Source organism: Garra rufa, chromosome 15 (genome assembly GCF_049309525.1).
Source record: "Garra rufa chromosome 15, GarRuf1.0, whole genome shotgun sequence".
In the NCBI taxonomy this organism is placed as follows: Eukaryota; Metazoa; Chordata; class Actinopteri; order Cypriniformes; family Cyprinidae; genus Garra; species Garra rufa.
Window position 1 is genome coordinate 25973550 of NC_133375.1, and position 19499 is coordinate 25993048.

The 19499-nt window shown below is 34.1% G+C and overlaps 1 protein-coding gene across 3 annotated transcripts; it reads right to left on the reverse strand.

Moving 5' to 3' along the window:
• Positions 1 to 1552: 1552 nt before the first annotated feature.
• Positions 1553 to 19103, reverse strand: uckl1a (uridine-cytidine kinase 1-like 1a). Of its 3 annotated transcripts, none has more exons than XM_073818922.1 (15): positions 19026 to 19103; positions 13434 to 13618; positions 13215 to 13321; positions 10036 to 10206; positions 9814 to 9885; positions 9243 to 9432; positions 9096 to 9157; positions 7262 to 7278; positions 5784 to 5882; positions 5470 to 5563; positions 4246 to 4308; positions 3992 to 4132; positions 3253 to 3360; positions 2908 to 3064; positions 1553 to 2042 (listed from the first exon to the last, which is right to left on the reverse strand). In XM_073818922.1, exons 1-15 carry the CDS (start codon positions 19061 to 19063, stop codon positions 1948 to 1950), a joined length of 1599 nt encoding a protein of 532 aa, XP_073675023.1. In that variant the 5' UTR covers positions 19064 to 19103; the 3' UTR covers positions 1553 to 1947. The 3 variants fall into 3 exon arrangements, with proteins under 3 accessions (XP_073675023.1, XP_073675022.1, XP_073675021.1); XM_073818921.1 differs by lacking the exon at positions 19026 to 19103 and adding an exon at positions 15934 to 16321 and having other exon boundaries at positions 4010 to 4132; XM_073818920.1 differs by lacking the exon at positions 19026 to 19103 and adding an exon at positions 15934 to 16321.
• Between the last annotated feature and the right edge of the window lie 396 nt (positions 19104 to 19499).

Genomic DNA, 19499 nt, shown 5'->3' on the forward strand with positions numbered 1-19499 from the left:
ACACTGCTTCAAAGGGCTCTACACGGTCCCAGCCGAGGAATAGGGGTCTTATCCAGCAAAATAATGCACAATTTTGTAGGAAAAATACAAATTTATATACTTTTTAACCACAAATGCTCGTCTTGCACTAGCTTGACCTCATGCATTATGTAATCACGCGTGCGAAAAACGTAGTCGGAAGTACAGACCCAGTGTTTTACAGCGAAATGTGCTAAGAAATTCAAACGCATTTTACCAAAAAGGTAAAAAGTCTGACAATTTTGAAATTGAAGGAGAAATTGAGATTTTTTAACCAAAGTACAACTGACTGTGCATGACTTTTCCAAGGTGATTACGTAATGTGTAAAGATGCTCATACGCATTGCATCACAGAGTTAATGCAAGACGAGCATTTGTGATTAAAAAGTATCTAATTTTCCTCGAAAAAAAAAAAAAAAAAAGACCAATCGTTTCACTAGATAGGATCCTTATTCCTCGGCTGGGATTGCGTAGAGCCCTTTGAAGCTGCATCGAAACAGCAGTTTGGACCTTCAACCCACTGGCTCCGACTGAAGTCCATTATATGGAGAAAAATCCTGGACATGAACATCTTGGATGACATGAGGGTGAGTAAATAATCAGGAAATTGAACTTCTCCTTTAAGGATGTTTGAAATATGTGAAATAGTTTGGCAAAGTGATACTGAACTGTAAAGCAGTCGACAGATCTGGAACTACTTCATAGCTGTTGGTTTACTGGATTTATTTATTTATTTATTGCCATAAATGCAGATGGTCAGATTCTGGCCTTTAAAAACGTCTATTAAGTCGAGCCAAATAGGTTAGATCTGTAACATGCTTAGGAGATTGATGATGTCTGGTTAATTTCAGCTGAAGATTCAAGGTTACATTTTTGACAGCTGCCCTTTGTTTTTCAGTTTCCTAATTTGGTAAAACAGTCTGACCTTTAAAAAGATTTGTATATGCCAAGTTTCCACCATTTTGTTGAAACAGATGTCACATCTATCTTTTTTAACTTTCTACGGCTTGTTCTCTCTAACAACTAACAACTCTTAACTATCTCTGCACTTTTCCTGTACTTAGGCATTCATTATTCCATTCCAATAGAAACGTTTTCAGTTCCTCTTAGTGAAGACCCCTTCACCTTCACCCAGAGCTATGAACATGTTCTAGTAAGAGTGTAATTGTTCCCTCTCAGGGTTTCTCAACAAAAACATCTTGAGTTTACTCGTCACTATTTTATTTAGCTGCTAAGGCCATGGATATGTCAAGGTCTTCATCTTATCTTTTATTAAGATTGTAGAAACAGTTTGGCTTGATTGTCCTTAAACTCTGCAGTGAACAACACATTTTTCTCAAATGCATTTCAGTTCCATAGATGGATTTTGAATGTCCTCACTGGACTTGCAAAATCACAATGAGACAGGAAAAGTGAAGTACTGCCCCCTGGTGTTAGTACTGCTGCAGCACATGTGATGATCAAACCAAAAAATATCCTAAAACTGTACAACTGATGTTGAATTAAGGGGGAAAAACAATGCGTTTTAAAAACATTATCAAGTGTTTTAAAAACTTTATTTTATGTTGAATGTGCATAACCAATAAACAGCCAAATGGGTCCAGCCATCCATTCATTTGTATATTTATACAAATGTAAAAACTAATATTTAGAAATATACAAAAGTGTCCAGTTTGAACTATCATGAAAGTGTTTAAAGAACAAAAGGTACTTCAGAATAAGATAACAAATCTAGCATGTTTACGTTTATTGATGAAATACTTTACTGTTTTAGATCCTATCATGAACATACGGTTATAAAATGAAGTGCTACAACAGTGCCTCATAAGTGTGCTAGCAAATCTATTTTTGTTCCTGGCTGGTTTAATGAAATTACAGTAAGTGTTGATCCTCGCTAGTCACAACTGCCTGAATTGCTCCAACAAAGTGTCAAATCTCTGATGAGCAGCTATGTGGTTCTTGCGATTCTTCATCACTCCATGATGAAGACCCATCTGTCCCAAAGTAACGGTCACCAAAGTCCCCTTCAATGACAGCAAATATACACCCACAAGATTTCAGTAAATAGTGTTTTTTTTTCTCATTTGTGACCCTGGACTACAAAACCGGTCATAGAAATTGAGATTTATTGATCCTCTGAAAGCTTGAATAAATAAGCTTTCCTTTGGTTTATGGTTTGTTATGATAGGATAATATTTAGCTGTGATATAATATTTGAAAATCTGGAATCTGAGGGTGCAAAAAAATCTAAATATTGAGAAAATCACCTTTAAAGTTGTCAAAATGAAGTTCTTAGCAATGCATATTACTAATCAAAAATGAAGTTTTGATGTATTTATGGTAGGAAAATGTACAAAATATCTTTATGGAACATGATCTATAGCTAACATCCTAATGACTTTTTCAAAATCGATAACTTGGCCCATATAATGTATTGTTGGCTATTGCTACAAACATACCCATGCTACTTATCACTGGTTTTGTGGACCAGGGTCACATATTTAGATACACTGCCATTTAAAGATTTGGAGTCAGTAAGAATTTTTGGTAACACTTGAATTTTCTTTATTGTCACGTGATCCTTCAGAAATTATTCTGATATCTAATTTGCTGCTAAACATTTCTTTTTATTATCAATTTTGAAAACAGATGTGCTGCTAAATATTTTTGTGGAAACTGTTATACACTTTTTTAGGATTCTTTGATGAACAGAAAGTTCAAAATAACTGAATTGATTTGAAATTTACAATAAATTGTCTTTTTTGCCACTTCAGAGCAATTTAATACATCCTTGCTAAATAAAAGTATTAATTTCTTTATTTAAAAAAAAAAAAAACTTACTGGCCACAAACTTTTGAATGGTTGTGTATCTACATCAGAAAAACTCACCTATGCCTGGAATGACATGGAGGAGGTCATCCACGCTTTTGTCCACAGCAGTGGTGATGATTTTGACACGAGGGAAGGCGTAAGCCACTGAGTGAACACCCAACTCTGCCATCAGTAGAGAAACCAGCACAATCATCTCTTCCTGAACATCATGGTCCTGTATATGCACATACACACATTCAACAAATTAAAGCCTCTGTTTCTCAATGTATTGTGGCACCTAAGTATTTTTTTTTATCAGAGATGAGAGTCGTTTTGTGTAAAAGTGTGTGGACTGTACTGCCATCCAGGGTTTAAACTGTTTGTTTGTACATTTTGACAGGAATGAGGTTGATAGTCACATACCAGCAACACCCTCACTGCCATCATGGCTGCCGCTCCCGTGGAAACGGTGCTGTCCATCAATATCACATGGTCCTCACTGATGTCTCTGGGCAGTCGCAGGTAGTGCAGCTAAATGGAGGGGGGGGGGAGTCTTAGTTACCACGGAAACGAAGTGAGAAAGAGGGAACCACAGCCACCAAAAAGAATGAAACTGAGGAGTCAGGAGATCTCTGTTACCACGGAGATAGAGACCAACAGGCAAAACGGACATATAGGCCACATTCACACTGTCAGTTTTTAGGATTGACAACCGCATTTACTTACAGGTGTGAGTCTCAAAATGTCCCATTCACACAGCAGCTTACAGTAGCATTTTGAATGTTGTCTGTATGAACGTGCAATGGGAGTCAAGCCCGTATTCCCCAGTAACCATAGCAACAGTGACCTAAGTAATATCAACCACTTCTGACACGACAAGAGTCCAATCGAGCGCGAGTTCATCCAACAAATCATCATTAATCGACAGCAGCTTTTAAATTTGGGTGGAAAGCAGAGCATCTGAGATGTACGTGTGCTATCAGGGGTGTGAACATGGCTATGGGGTTTGAGAAAACAACCGAGAAAAGGCTAAACATTTTTTTTTTCTAGAAAGTTGCCAGATTTAGTCAGACTGGGATTTATTAGTAAGATCTTTTTTTTACAGTACATAAGACAGGCAAAACAGGCTTCATTTTTTTTCAGTCCATTACTGATACTGTACCTTTGAGGCCTGTTTTACCTCTGGTTCTCCTGAATCCAGATTGGTCTGGATCAGAATCTTGCCAATACGGACATCTTTGCACACAGCTCTCAGAGCAGGTTCCATGGTCTCCCCGGCCCGAAGAATGGACACACCTGTGATCTAGGAGACAGAAGGACAGGTGCTGCTTCAAAACTTCTATGATTTCAATCAAATATTTTATGAAATATATTCCAAGTTGTGGAAATGAATGTTTCTGAAACACACAAATTTACCCCTTTCCCAGTAAATCTCCGGCCCTCATATTCTTGGCCTTGTGGTGTCTGGATAAAACACGACTGAAAAAAGGACAGATATATGTGTGATGATACACATAGTACAGCTGATAAGAAACGCACTGTATTCATTAAAGGAATAGCTAAATTCCAGAATAAAAAATTATATATATATATATATATATATATATATATTTTTTTTTTTTTTTATAAAAAAGCTTTCAATTGATTGTATGATTTGTGAGGATAGGATAATATTTGGCTGAGTTACAACTAGATTCTGAGGGTGCAAAAAATCTAAATATTAAAAAAAATCGCCTTTACAGTTGTCCAAATGAAGTTCTTAGCAATGCATTTTACCAAACAAAAATCAAGCTTTGATATACTTACAGTAGGAAATTTACAAAATATCTTCATTGAACATGTTTACTTAATATCCTAATAATTTTGGGCATAAAAGAAAAAAATCAATAATTTTGACCCATACAATGTATTGTTGGCTATTACTACATATATACCCGTGCTACTTAAGACTGGTTTTGTGGTCCAGGGTCACATTTTAAAAAGTACTTTTAAAACAACAGGCAAATTTAGTATGATTATTATTTATAAATAAGGAAACATAAAGTGATTCAAATTTATAACAATTATTCATGCCAACTGATTTGTAGGCTTATTAATTAGCTGGCATTTCATGTAATTATTTCCATTACATTTTATAATCAAATAAGTGTTATCCATTGCAATTAGTTTGATTAATTAACTGGTACATCATATAATTCATTCAAATATAAATTGTGGTTATATATTGTAGTGTTACTAATTGCTATTCAATTGATTAATCAACGGCCATATATAATTAATTCAATTAAAATAATTAATTTTTATTGGCATATATGTGATTATTAGAAATTAATTAACTGCAATATATCATGTAAGAAATTCAACTGAAATTTGTATTGATATATGTGTGACTAATTGCTACTCCTTTGATTAATTAACTGGCATATACATAATTCAATTAAAATTTGTATTGATGTGTGTCATTAGCAATTAATTAGATTAATTAACTGACATGTAGGTCATGTAATTAATTTAATAACATTTTTAATCAAGCCTTATTTATAATTTAAACCACAGATTTAGCTTTAATCGCACAATAATATCAAACAACGGCAAAAAAGACAGAGTGGCATACGTACACACAGAAAAACACCCACACACCTCAGAGGGCAAGAAAGACAGCGCATGTTCAATAAGCAACCGCATCAGTCTCTTTGAGTAGAAGATGAACTCGTCACGGCTGGTGTCTTTGTTCCTAAAAACAAACAGAAAAATTGAGGAGGAGTACATAAGAGACGCAGTGAAAAGGGTAAAGCAGGCCAGTCAGTCATTAGCCTGATTCACACATGTGAGGAATTCTGAATGGCAGCCGGAACAGATGAATGGATTCCAAAACACTTCAACAACAAGCATTAACATTTAAAAGCAGGATTTCTTTTGATGTGCTTCAGAGAACCGATTCATATGACACTCACCTGATGATAGTGTGGAGACCGCGGACCTGTGGTGTGCTTTCCAACACACTGAGAGTCTGAGGAAGCGGCTGGGACTGATGGGCCGTGGCCAGTAGTGCCCTGTGTGTGTGTGTGCATATATGAAAGAGAAGAGACATAAAGCAAACCAGCACTGTCAAAGGGAAAAAAGATGATTCAAATACAACTGAAAGGCACTTGTACAATGGTCCATGACCTTTCTAACACTGACACTAGGATTTATGTGGGCAGTTTGACTTCAGTTTTAAACAGTCATGGGTTATAGTCCTGTACAAAAGCATAAACATACACAACGAGCCCAACTATATGTATATACATTGTCACTTTTGTCACAAGATTTTTAATGCTTTTCAAAGGAGACCTTTCTGCTCATCAAGGCTGTGTTTATTTGATTAAAAATACAGAAATAAAACTGTAATACTGTAAAATAGTGGTTTTCTATTTTAATATATTTTAAAATATAATTTATTCCTGTGATGCAAAGCTGAATTTTCAGCATCATTACTTCAGTATTCAGTGTCACATGATCCTTCAGAAATCCATCTAATATGCTGATTTTTTATCAGTGTTGAAAACAGTTGTGCTGCTTAATATTTTTTTTTCCTTTGGAAACTGTGATGCTTTTTTCAGGATTCTTTGATAAATAAAACGTTAAAAAGAACAGCATTTATTAAAATAGAAAACTTTTGTAACAATAAACACCTCGTTTAAAGTTTGGGGTGAGTCATTTTTTTCTTTCTTTTTGACTGAAGAAAGAAAGACATGAACATCTTGGATGACATGGGGGTGAGTAAATTAACAAGAAATTTGTATTCTGGAAGTGAGCTATTCCTTTAATGAATATAGAGCAGAACATTTCTTCTCAGCTGTACTATGTGTATCATCACACTCATATCTGTCCTTTTTACAGTAAATATTGTTAGAAAAGATTTCTCTTTTGAATAAATGCTGTTCTTTTTAACTTTTTATTCATCAAAGAATCCTGAAAAAAGTATTACAGCTTCCAAAAAATATTAAGCAGCACAACTGTTTCCAACAATAATGATAAAAGTAATAAATCAATATATTAGAATGATTTCTAAAGGATCATGTGACACTGAAGACTGAAGTAATGGCTGATGAAAATTCAGCTTTGCATCACAAAAATAAATTATATTTTAAAATATATTTTTTTAAAAATCAATGCAATAATAACATTTCATGATATTACTTGTTTTCTGTATTTTTGATCAAATAAATGAAACTTTCATGAGCATAAGAGACTTTTTTAAAAACATAAAAAAAATCTCAAACTTTTGAGCGGCAGTGTATATATAAAATGTATAATTGGGCTAGGGCTAAATGTCATGTTTTTTATTCCAGAGAATATTTTTTTAGATTTGAAAAAACATTTTTTTTTTTAGAGTGTAAATGTGTTTATGTATGAGGGTGTGTGTGAGAAAGAGGAAAAACTTCTCTACCTGACACTAATCTCACGCTGCCGAGAGAATGCATGCAACAGAACAGAGATGAAAGATCAGTGAAAAACAGCGAAAGAGAAAGAATGAGCAGGCTGAGAGCGTGAAAGAAGTTATCTTTCTTGAGTAAGTACCCCTAGAACGACTGTTTACTTCATTTTCTCTAAATTCACAGGCAGAGGGCGCCGTTTCTGTTTGTAGCGTGTGAAAATGTGAAGAAGCTGAAGAAGAATCTTTAAGTCTGTTAAACATACCACACAGAGTTTGGCATATTGCATAAATTGTATTTGTCTGGAATGCTTGTATTGTAATATCTTACCAATGATAAAGTGAATTTTGTAAGGCAGTCCATTGTGAGCTCCGATTACTTTGATTACTACTATACAATGATTTTTAGTTGAAATTATGTGTGGGACATTCTAAAATGTCTGCCGTCCCACAACCAGAAAAAACATTTAAAAAGCACTGTGTGTAACTTTAGGGAATGTGACTACCAAACACCCTTTTTTGCAATTAAGCACACTTCTTTGGGTGTTTTTCAATAACATTTAGTTTCTATATGTGTACAACTGTTCATAACTGTGCTAGCTAACCATATGCTGATTAGCATCTTTAAGCTAGTTTCAAAAGTATCTAAAATTGTCAATATCATAAAAGTCACAACCAAAACATGTCCTTATTGTTTCGGTAGTGACAAAAGGGAACACATAATCCTTTATTTTGGGAAAATAAACAAAATTTTAGATAAAAGTTTATTTCATATTTTTGTATTTTTTAGTAGTGTTTGTGAGGTAAAATTCAGTAATGTGATGTGGTCACTACTAAAACACTGTCACTACAGAAAATGTGCTGTCACAACCGAAATATGGGATGTTTTGTCAATAATAAAGTATACTGAATTATCAGCTAAGATGTTCAATGTAAACTAATGAATTCCTAACTTTTTGCCTTTTACAAAGAAAGATTAGATTCAAAATACAACAAATCTCATAAATCACACTTGAGATTGTAATCATTATTAATGTATTTTTTAATAAAATAGAAAAAACTATTTACAATGTATACGTAAGCTAAATCTTATTAGGTCAATCTTATTAAATTATATATTACTGTGTTTCAGTAGTGACAAATTAGGGGAGAGAACAAATATTCCAAAACTTTCTGTAACTATAATACGAGAATTAACTGCACAATTACTAGAAATGTGTACCATGAATATTATACAGTTTGCATACATACAAAATTTGTTTCCAATTCTGACTTTGCACCAGTTCTGTAGTATGGCCCATATAACACATAAAAGTGACTGTAAAACATGTATTTTAGGTATGGGAATGGCAAATTCTGAGTTTTGAAACTTGGGATATTAGGCTATTTTTGATTGGTCACTAAGATAGGTTGTTTTGGAGACCTGGCAACCCTGATGCCAAATGCCCCTTACATTTTGGAGAGGATATTGGGGAAATAAAACCATTTCATGTTTGCACTGGACTACCATTCTGCCCTACAAAGCAAAAAGGCAGTAACTGCATTTTTGGTCAAAAATGAGTTATGATCATTTTCATGACATTCAAGGCATCCTTTGTTATGTGACAAAATATCTTATCTCAAATGTGTGTGATTTCGCGGCATCCTCATGGGACGGTTTTAACATTGGATAACAGGCTGGATGACAGGATAACTTTAAAGTCATTTTTCTCAGTTCTGCACTCGGCGTAGTTACTGCCTTTTTGCTTTGTAGGGCAGCATTGTATCCACAAGAAAGGTGAATAACTTCTTCTGGGCTGGAAGAATAGATAAGATTAGTTAACTATCACAGTTCTTTTTTTTTACTCACCTCTTCCAACTGGCTGTGAACATGCTGAACAATCAGGTCAATGGCCACCATGTTACCTCCACCTGTGTGTGAAGGAGAGAAATGAATAATGGTAACATCTGCTAACTGCGGTAATTCACTGCATAAATGCATATATGTTGAACTCACCACGTGGCACTACAATGTCGGCAAGTCTCATGGCAGGTTCGATGTACTGCTCAAAGGCTGGTTTTACAAATTTATTGTATTGTTTAATGACACCCTCAATGTCCCGTCCTCTCTCTGTGATGTCCCTTCTCAGCCGCCGTACCAGCCGGATATCTGAATCTGTATCTACAAAAATCTTCATGTCCATCAGCTGCAAAAAAAAAAAGGAAGAAATATTAAGTTTTCAGTTGTATAATATAGTGACATTGATGTTTTTACATGTAGACCAATATCAAAATATAAGTAATCAATATTACCAATTACTTTAGTAAAAAAAATCATTTTAATGTTCATTTTGTCAACTTTTAGGAGCACATTAGCATATAGATCCTGTTCCGGTTTTATTCAGTATGGGCTACAAGCCATAAATATCAAATTTTGATTTCATGGGATCCTATTAAGATGGATTTGTGATAAATGATCCCTTGAACATCTCCCTTACTTCATCACCAAAATATTTTTATCACTTATTTTGCTTTGAATTTTTATCAGTATTTACTAAACATCCAGAAACCGCCACATTTCATCATACCTGCAAGAGCTCTTTGTCTGCAAAGGACAAGATGCCTTCAAAGATAATGACGCTGGCACCATAGACATTTTTCTGGAAGAGTATGAAATGAAACGGCAAAGGGCATCAAACAAACTGGAATCTTTTTCATGCCATCATTATTATAAATTCTGACTGTATCTGTGGTATATATTTTTAATATATGTCTGGAAAGTATGTGAAACATCTGCCACACACACTCACCCAGTCTTTCTGGCGTCCATGTGTAGTGAAGTCATAGACTGGGATTTTCACACTTTTTCCTTGTTTAAGTTTCCGCAGCGTGGTCACAAGCAGCTCAAAGTCGAAAGCTCCCGGATGGTCAAAGTTATAGTCATTACTGGCGGCCAGAGCTTGTTCCTCTGGAGACAAAACCTACAGATGGTAACATAAAGGTTACATGTTTGATCACAGGTGGGGGCGACAGAGACATCAGAAAGATCACAATCCTGCCCTACCACCATATGTGCTTTAACAGCAATGCAAGTGTTTACTATTAGATTCTCTACATAAACCATGGCATCTGAGGTTGTTGTTAATATATTAGGATTTGTAAAAACATGTTAAGGGCTACATGCAATCTTATCCGTCTAAATATGACAATAGTTTTTTTTACTCAGCCTCATGTTGTTGTTATTTTTCTGAGGAACACAAAAGTTAAATAAAACATACAGCACGACCAGTGTAGTCTGGTTCCTGAACGAATGACTCTGAAGAGCCAGTTACTTTAAAGAATAAAAAACACACAGCACAACCAGTTTAAGTCTCAATCCTGAATAAACGAGGTTCTTTATGATTATTTAAAACCACATAGTAACACAAAGGAAGTCAGATTTTCAATGAACGACTCTTAAGAGTCAGTTCTGTTTAGTAGATCAGACGAAAACAGAAGTGTAGTTTCTGGCTGGTTCTTTACAGCACAATGTGTAATATTAGCTAAAGATACACATTATGAGTATCATCAAAAGTATTTAATACAAATAAATGAATTAATGAAATATATAACAGCATTTTTGTTTGTTTAGTATTATTAGTGCACAGTTATAACCAGTGTTGGAGAAAGTTACTTTTAAAAGTAATGCATTACAATACTGAGTTACTCCCTAAAAAAGTAACTAATTACGTTACTTAGTTATTTTTTATGCATTACATTACTTCTGTGTTACTTTTTAAATCTGGCCAGGGCTTGCTTGTATGTTTTTATATTATAAAAGGTTATATTTTTTATTGCATTTTGCACACTGTTGGCTAGGCGTCTCATATTAATTAATTGGAAGCAACCATCTCCTCCATCTTATTGTCAATGGGTCTTTGACCTACTTTTTGCCCTTAAACTTGAAAAGATTAAATTTGGAGTTCGAATGAAACCAGATCTTTTTATAAAATCTTGGAGCTCATTTCTGGAATTCTTTGAGAATGCAGGTTTTGGATAAAATGTGTGTTTTTTTTTTTTTTCTTTGTCTGTTGGTCCTCGTCTTTTTTTCTCCTGTTTGTTTAGATGATTATTTGTATGTTTATATTATTGTGATTATATGTTCATAGGAATGTGAGCATTTAATATACCCACTTATTTGTGTATGTTTTATTTATTTAATTCTTTCCCCCATTTTCTTTGTTCTGTAATAATTTGATTGACAATTGTGCCTTGAGATGCTTATGTATTATCTTGAAGAAAAAAAAAAAAGTTTGTTACAAAGAACCAATAAAAGTCATTAAAAAGTAAAAAAAAAAAAAAAAAAGAAAAAAAAAAAGGTTATATTTTTGGCATATGTAAAAGCCTTTTCACACCAAAAGCCTAAAAGTAAATTCACTTTAAATGTTCAGATAGTAAAAAAAGTGTGATTTAAAGGGGTAGTTGACCCAAAAATGAAAATTCTGTCATTAATTCTTCACCCTCATATCGTTCCAAAACCATAAGACCTTTGTTCATCTTCAAGACATAAATTAAGATATTTTGATGAAATCTGAGAGCTTTCTGACCTTGCATAGACAGCAATGGTACTGCCACGTACAAGGCCCAGAAAGGTAGTAAGGACATCATTTAAATAGTCTATGTGACATCAGTGGTTCATCCTTAATTTAATGAAGCTACAATGTCCATGCTACCTTTCTGGGCCTTGAACAGTGTTGTTTTTGACAACCATCTTAGATTTAGTCTTAGTCTTAGTCTTTTGGACTAAAATGCTTATTAGTTTTAGTCCAATTTTAGTCACTTCTATATGTGATAGTTTTAGTCCAATTTTAGTAGACGAAAAGTCAAAAAGGTTTTAGTCTAGTTTTAGTCAAAAAAAAAGGGGGAAAGTAGTCTTTTAACAAATTATTGTAGGTCAGTAAGTATTTTGCTGTTGGGTAGTGTCACTTATAAGTTGTGAAAATAGCAGATCTATAGTTCAACACAATGTGAGCTTCCGGATCGACTATTTTCACCAATAATTACAATAATGAAGGAATGGTTTTAGACATAAAAGACATATTTGAAATACACCCATAGGTCCTCTCGCCATTTGCGACCACCCATCATGGTTAATCGTCTGTCTGTCTGAGTGCCAACAATGTGACGTGTTGAGCACGTTGTGCGCTGCACACCAGGTGGTGGGCGTAACCAAACATGGATAGAATGCTAAAACGTCTTGCCATACTAGTATGGCAAAGAGTATTTAATGCTAAAACGGCTTGCCATAGCGGCAGATACTTTTTAGGTTGTAATTGGCATGCACAATAAGCAGAAATGTCATGCATTTTAAACGTCTGACGGACCACCCACTAACATTTTCGTCTATTCTTGTCTCGTCAACGAAAACTCACACACGTCTCGTCATGTTTTATTCATCAACGAGCCATTTTTACCTCGTCATCGTCTCGTTATCGTCATGAAAAAAAGTGGCGTCAACGAAATGATTTCGTCATAGTTGACGAAAACAACACTGGCCTTGAACATGTCAGTTGAGTTACTGTCTATGCAGGGTCAGAGAGCTCTTGGATTGAATATCTTAATTTGTGTTCCGAAGATGTATGAAGGCCTTACGGGCTTGGAACGACATGAGGGTGAGTAATTAATAAAAGAAATTAAATTTTTAGGTCAACAATCCCTTTAACTTGACATTGGATAGAGTTGCTGAACAAAGAACAAATAAATCTCCACAGTAGCCATTTTGATTATATCTGTATAGATCAAATGTAACTCACTGAACTGAGTGTCATTTGGACTGCAGTGTGTTTGTTTCACTAAGAGAAGATGAAAGAAGGAGAGGGATTACAAAGACTTTCAGAAGCACTTGATTTACCAGATTACCTTCCCAGGGTAAACAAATCACTCATTCAGATCTCACACTCGATACAAACACTCAACTTCTCACAAACACAAATACTCACAAACATCTCACCTTATAGAATGAGTCCATAGACAGCAAAACCACCCAGGGAACATCCAGCACTTCAATGATTTTATTGGCTACAGTAGTTTTTCCAGAGGCACTGCCACCACACAGACCTGTAATAGCATGATTACTTCATTCAGATTTAGTATTTAAGCTCAAATCTACAATAAAACCTAATCATGAACAAACTGAGACAGTATTGAAAGTATATGAGTCTACTTGTACCAATGACAAAGGCCTCTTTAAACTGGGCTCCATGCTCATTGTACCAAGGCGGTCTCCCTGCGGTGTAGATTGTACGTGTGCCGGTGCGAAGCAGTGGAGGTTCAGTTTTACCCAGAGTGGTGCTTTTCCTGCGAGAGGTGCTGACTGCAGGGAGGAGTCTGTCCAGTGAGTCTTCACCACTTCCACTGGACCAACAAAGAGATTTATTTTAATCTTTGTTCATTTTAATTTAATTCACTTATATGTATTAATACATTATTAAAATCAAATGTTGTATCTGTTAATACTATTTGATGGACGTGAGCTAAATGTATTACTCATTGTTAGGTAATGCAGTTAGTTAACATGAACTAATGGTACCTTATTGTAAAATGTTACCAGGACATTTGTAGGTTGAATTTCCCAAGAAGTCTGAACATTGTTTCTCTGTGTTTTCATCAAAACATTTCTCTGTCTTACCAGCCCTACATAATAACAACAGCTCAACCAATGAGATGCGTTTGGGGTGTGGCAATCTGTTTTTCTAACCAATGGGAAACCTACCTTTGCTATTCCTTTTGGTGCCACTTAGGGGCCAATCGATATAATGTTTTTCAGGACCGATGTCGATACCGATTATTACAGATCAAGTAAACCGGTAACCGATATTTTGACCCGAGATGTCTGGTATAAAAAATAAAATTAATGTCAAAATTAAGGATAACAAGGGCTCTGACAAAAACTCTCTGTAAATGCTTTTAAATTATTTTATCGGCAAATCTGCTTTTGGAAATAACCAATAACCATAAAAAACGCTTAATATCGGCACCGATAACTGGTCAAAAATTTCAGCATCAGTACTCCAGTTTTCAGTGTTACATGATCCTTCAGAATTCATTCTAATATGCAGATTTGCTGTTCAAGACACATTGTTTATTATTATCATCAATATTTTTTATATAAATAAATATATATATTTTTTAGGATTCTTCCATGAATAGAAAGATCCAAGATCAGCATTTATCTTAAATAAAAAGGTTTTGTTACATTATACTCTATAGTTAATAATTTTGGTGTCATAATTTTTTTTGGGAAATAAATGATAGAAATTAATACTTTTATTTGGCAAGGATGCTTTAAATTGATCTAAGGTGATGATGAAGACATTTATAATGTTACAAAAGATTTCTATTTTAGATAAATGATGTTCTTCTGAACTTTCTATTCGTCAAAGAAACCTGAAAAAATCTACTCAGCTGTTTACAACGTAATAATAATAATAATGTTTTATGTCAGCAAATCAGAATATTAGAATGATTTCTGAAGGATCGTGTGACTGGAGTAATGACGCCAAAAATTCAGCTTTGAAATCACAGGAAGAAAGTACAAAATTATTTTAAACAGTGAAATATTTCAAAATTTTACTGTTTTTGCTGTACTTAGGATCAAATAAATGAGACTTATAAATAAAAGAGACTTCTTTAAAAAATATTTACAATTTTTATCTTACTGTCCAAAACTTTTGACTTGTAGTGTACATTTTTTAACTCCATAATGTTTCAGGCAAAACAAATATTTACAAATAAATAAATAAATAAATAAAAATCGGTCCCCTCAGCAACAAAGCATGTACTAGGCTACAGAACTAAATAAGTTGCTTTTAACAAACTCCAAACTGCAAGTGATTCTTTAGTGTTATTTTTATCTAGTTTATTATATAATGAACATATATTTTATAACTTGTTTTATGTCTATAGAATGTAAATGCCAAATGCAATTACAACAGTGATTAGCATGTAAATGTCACGGATGTTTATAAGGCTGAAACTATATAAAACCTACATACCACACATTTCAGAATTGTTGCCTTTGCAACTAAAATAAAATATGATTTAGTTTAAGTGCTAAAATTGATCATACTAAAACCGGAATAAAATAAATGAAAGCTAAATATAAAAACAAAAAACAATATAAGTGAAAAAGCAAATTACTAAAACTCTAAAATGAATACAAATGTATAAATACTATAATAATATATATACAGTAAATATTACTAAAAAAATAAGGTGGTGTGTGTGTGAGTGTGTGAAAAGTGATCAACTGATTCAAACTAAAACTGAAACAAACAAGCTTTCAGTCATTAAAAAACCATCTGAATCTTTCCACTTGCATCACGTCAGTGTCATACACAACCTGTCTCTCTAACTCTTTGTATCAACAAGATTGAGTGACTAAATCAGGCCACCAGTCACAGCACATTCAAAACATCTCAACAACACAAAGGAAAAGAGAAAGGTGCTGCTAAAATTATGGTAATGTAATAGCCAGGCATAGCTTCTTAATAATGTATAAGGGAAGTCTATAAACTCTTTTCAGTGAAAAGGTTAGAGAAAAGAGCAGCTGCAACAATGATTTACTCTTTAATTGCATATGTCGCTTTGTTCAGATTATACTCAAACGGGTGGACAAAACGGCATTTAACTAACCTTTCAAATACTAAACAGTGCATTTAATAACTTACCCGCCATCTGCACGGAGCGCCCAGCAGCCTGATATTCTGGCCCCTGTGTATCCGGGCAGCATGCTCATATCAGCTAAAACAGTCCGACGGCTGTCTTCCATATAAGCAATAAAGGTCACATTCTCATCGAAGCTCAAACGGCCCAACACAGATAAACCAGCTAATAATCACAGCTGAAGCACAAAGCCTGGGTTACAGAGAGGGCGGACATCATACCACTTTGAACACACGCCTGCTCTAAGAAAGCACCAGATCTGCAGATTCAACACTGGGATCTGCCTTTGTTTTATCAGAGTAAGCCTTGAAGTTTGTACATTTGCTGACCACTGTCTTATGTATTCAAGAAACCTTTTAAGAAAGAGAAAAAAGACTTTTCTTTGTGTCTGGATACTCGCTTGATCGAATAAGAGGATCAGCTCTACAGGTGACATGGATGGAGGGTATTAATAGAACCAAGACACACAGAGTGCCTAAAGGAAAGCTTAACAGCTCAGAGTTCTAACTTTGGTTTCATTTATACGTCAATTTTGTTTCTCCTAAAATCGTATAACTTCGTCTTCTTACTTTTTTATGCTGAATTCAAGAGGAGACTTATTTTTCCTTGGGAGAAAATTTATACAAAGAGGAGATACAAAAAGAAAAAAGGCTTTTTATATGCTTTGCCAAGGTTTCCCAAACTCCTGAGGTTTCATGAGGGATTAAATAATAATAATAATGTAAAATGCATTTTAAAATGAAACAATCATATATAAATATTACTTTTAATATATATATATATTTTTATTTATCTTACTAACACTACTGTTCAAACGTTTAGGATCAGTGAGATTTGTAATGTTTTTTTTTTTTTTTTAAAGCCTCTTATGTTCATCTAGGCTGCATTTATTTGTGACCCTGGACCACAAAACCAGTCTTAAGTCGCTGGGGTATATTTGTAGCAATAGCCAAAAATACTTTGTATGGGTCAAAATTATTGATTTTTCTTTTATGCCAAAAATCATTAGGAAATTATGTAAAAATCATGTTCCATGAAGATTTTTTGTAAAATACCTACTGTAAATATATCAAAATGTAATTTTTGATTAGTTATATGCATTGTTAAGAACTTAATTTGGACAACTTTAAAGGTGATTTTCTCAGTATTTTGATTTTTTTGCACCCTCAGATTCCAGATTTTCAAATAGATGTATCTCGGCCAAATATTGTCCTATCCTAACAAACCATACATCAATAGAAAGCTTAATTATTGAACTTTCATATGATGTATACATCTCAGTTTTGTGAAATTTAACCTTATGACTGGTTTTGTGGTCCAGGGTCACATTTGATTAAATATACAATAAAAACTATTGCGAAATACACTACCAGTCAAAAGTTTTTGAACAGTAACATTTTTAATGTTTTTTAAAGTAGTCTCTTGTGCTCACCAAGCCTGGATTTATTTAATTCAAAGTACAGCAAAAACAGTTACATTTATGAAATATTTTTTACTAATTAAAATAACTGGTTTCTATTTGAATATATTTTAAAATGTAATTTATTCCTGTGATCAAAGCTACATTTTTAGCATCATTAGTCCAGTCAAATGATCTTTCAGAAATCACAACATTCTGATTTACTGCTCAAAAAACACTTATTATTATTATTACTACGTTAAAAACAGCTGAGTAGAATTTTTTCAGATTTCTTTGCTGAATAGAACGTTTAGAAGAATCTTTTGTAACATTAAAAATGTCTTTATCATCACTTTTGATCAATTGAAAGCATCCTTGCTAAATAAAATTATTAATTTCTATCATTTCTCTCCCGAAAATAAAAATAATACAACTATAAGACTCCAAGCTTTTGAATGGTATAGCATAGCGTATAATGTTACAAAAGCTTTTTATTTAAGATAAATGCTGATATCTAGATCTTTCTATTCATCAAAGAATTCTCAAATAATATATACTCAACTGTTTTAAATATTGATAATAATAATAATAAAAAAAATGTTTCTTGAACAGCAAATCAGCATATTAGAATGATTTCTGAAGTATCATGTGATACTGAGTACTGAAGTAATGATGCTCAAATTTGAGCTTTGATCACAGGAAGAAATTACATTTTAAAATATATTAAAATAGAAAAGTTAATTTAAATAGTAAAGGTATTTTACATTTGTACTGTTTTTGCTGTACTTTGGATCAAATAAATGCAGGCTTGGTGAGCAGAAGAGACTTCCTTAAAAAACAGTAAAAATCTTACTGTTTGAAAACTTTTGACTGGTAGTGTCATTATTCCTGTGGTGGCAATGCTGAATATTTATCATCCATTACTAGTCTTCAGTGTCGCATGATGCTTTAGAAATCACTCTGTAGTCATTTACAATTACAGTACAATTTACAATAAAGGTTAAGGTGAAACTATTGAGATATTAAAGAGATTGTGACTTGCTTTCACTTGGGAGAGAGATTACGAAAGAGAGAAAAAAATCTCTGAGCCGGCCACCTGTTAGGCACTACACCTTAAAACAATATAAAAGTAAATAATGCATATATTATGGAAAGAACGATATGGTCAATAAAAATACATAGGCCATACCGCCAGAAGGAGCCATGGTATTGTAAAGAATTATTTACAATACACCACAATATGTTTTACTGCTCGAGTCTTCTAAATAGACTTCTTGAAGGTCAAATCTCGGTTGGTGATCAGTTAGGATGTGATCTCTCTATGGTGCACTAATAGGAACACGTGTGGTGTTAGGAGGGAGACCTCAGTCTATAGTTCATTATAATAATAACGCGTCATTAGCGCGCAGAAGCCGCCTGCAGAAACTGGGGCAGGAGGAAAGGAAGGGGGTTAACTAACGCAGGGTTGATTTATGTTCTTATGCTGATTAATTTTCTTTCATCAGCAGAACGATGAAACGCTGTATTCCACAGAATGAATAACCGGTCCATACCATGCCAAAAAATAATTAAGTGGCTCGATGTGGGTCATCAGATAGCAACGTCAGACTTGCGTCAAAACGAGTTGACGCTTTCCATTATCATTTATCTATATGTTTTTACAATAAGGGTGGGTCGCGGACAGCTGTATTGTGATACCTGTTCGATCGGCTTGAGTTTTTCCTCCTGTACTCCATCTCACACACAACTCTCCACTCACATCCGACTCGCCATAAAGCTGGATTCGACTAACACATCGCGAAACGCATTATGGGAAATGTAGTTTCGTACTGCTCTGCGACTAGTGGGTCATTTCTTACAATTCAGTGTCTTTAAGCCTAAAGATATACCATAAAATATGATAATTTTTAACTGATAAAATGGCTTAAATGTGTGGTTTAAGAGGCTGACTAAAATAATTTATTATGTAAAGCTGCAGTTGTGACAACATTTAGTAAGCCAACCTGGAAGGCTAATTCGCTATGAGTTCATCAGGGAACTCCATATTGGCCACACTAAACGTAAACAATGCCTTTTCCTGATTATTGATGCTGAATATGATCAATTATTGTCATTTTTTGGGCTGTATTAATCAGTCAGACCGGGAAAAACATTTGGAGTACTATAGACTGC

Bases quoted from the DNA above. Each gene is read 5' to 3' on its own strand.
- uckl1a (XM_073818920.1), bottom strand. From the start codon at position 16,034: ATGGAAGACAGCCGTCGGACTGTTTTAGCTGATATGAGCATGCTGCCC. The intron at 13,619-15,933 runs GTAAGTTATTAA...TTGTTGGTCCAG, and splicing joins GCGCTCCGTGCAGATGGCGG to TGGAAGTGGTGAAGACTCAC. The intron at 2,043-2,907 runs GTGAGTTTTTCT...CTGTCATTGAAG, and splicing joins CCATGTCATTCCAGGCATAG to GGGACTTTGGTGACCGTTAC.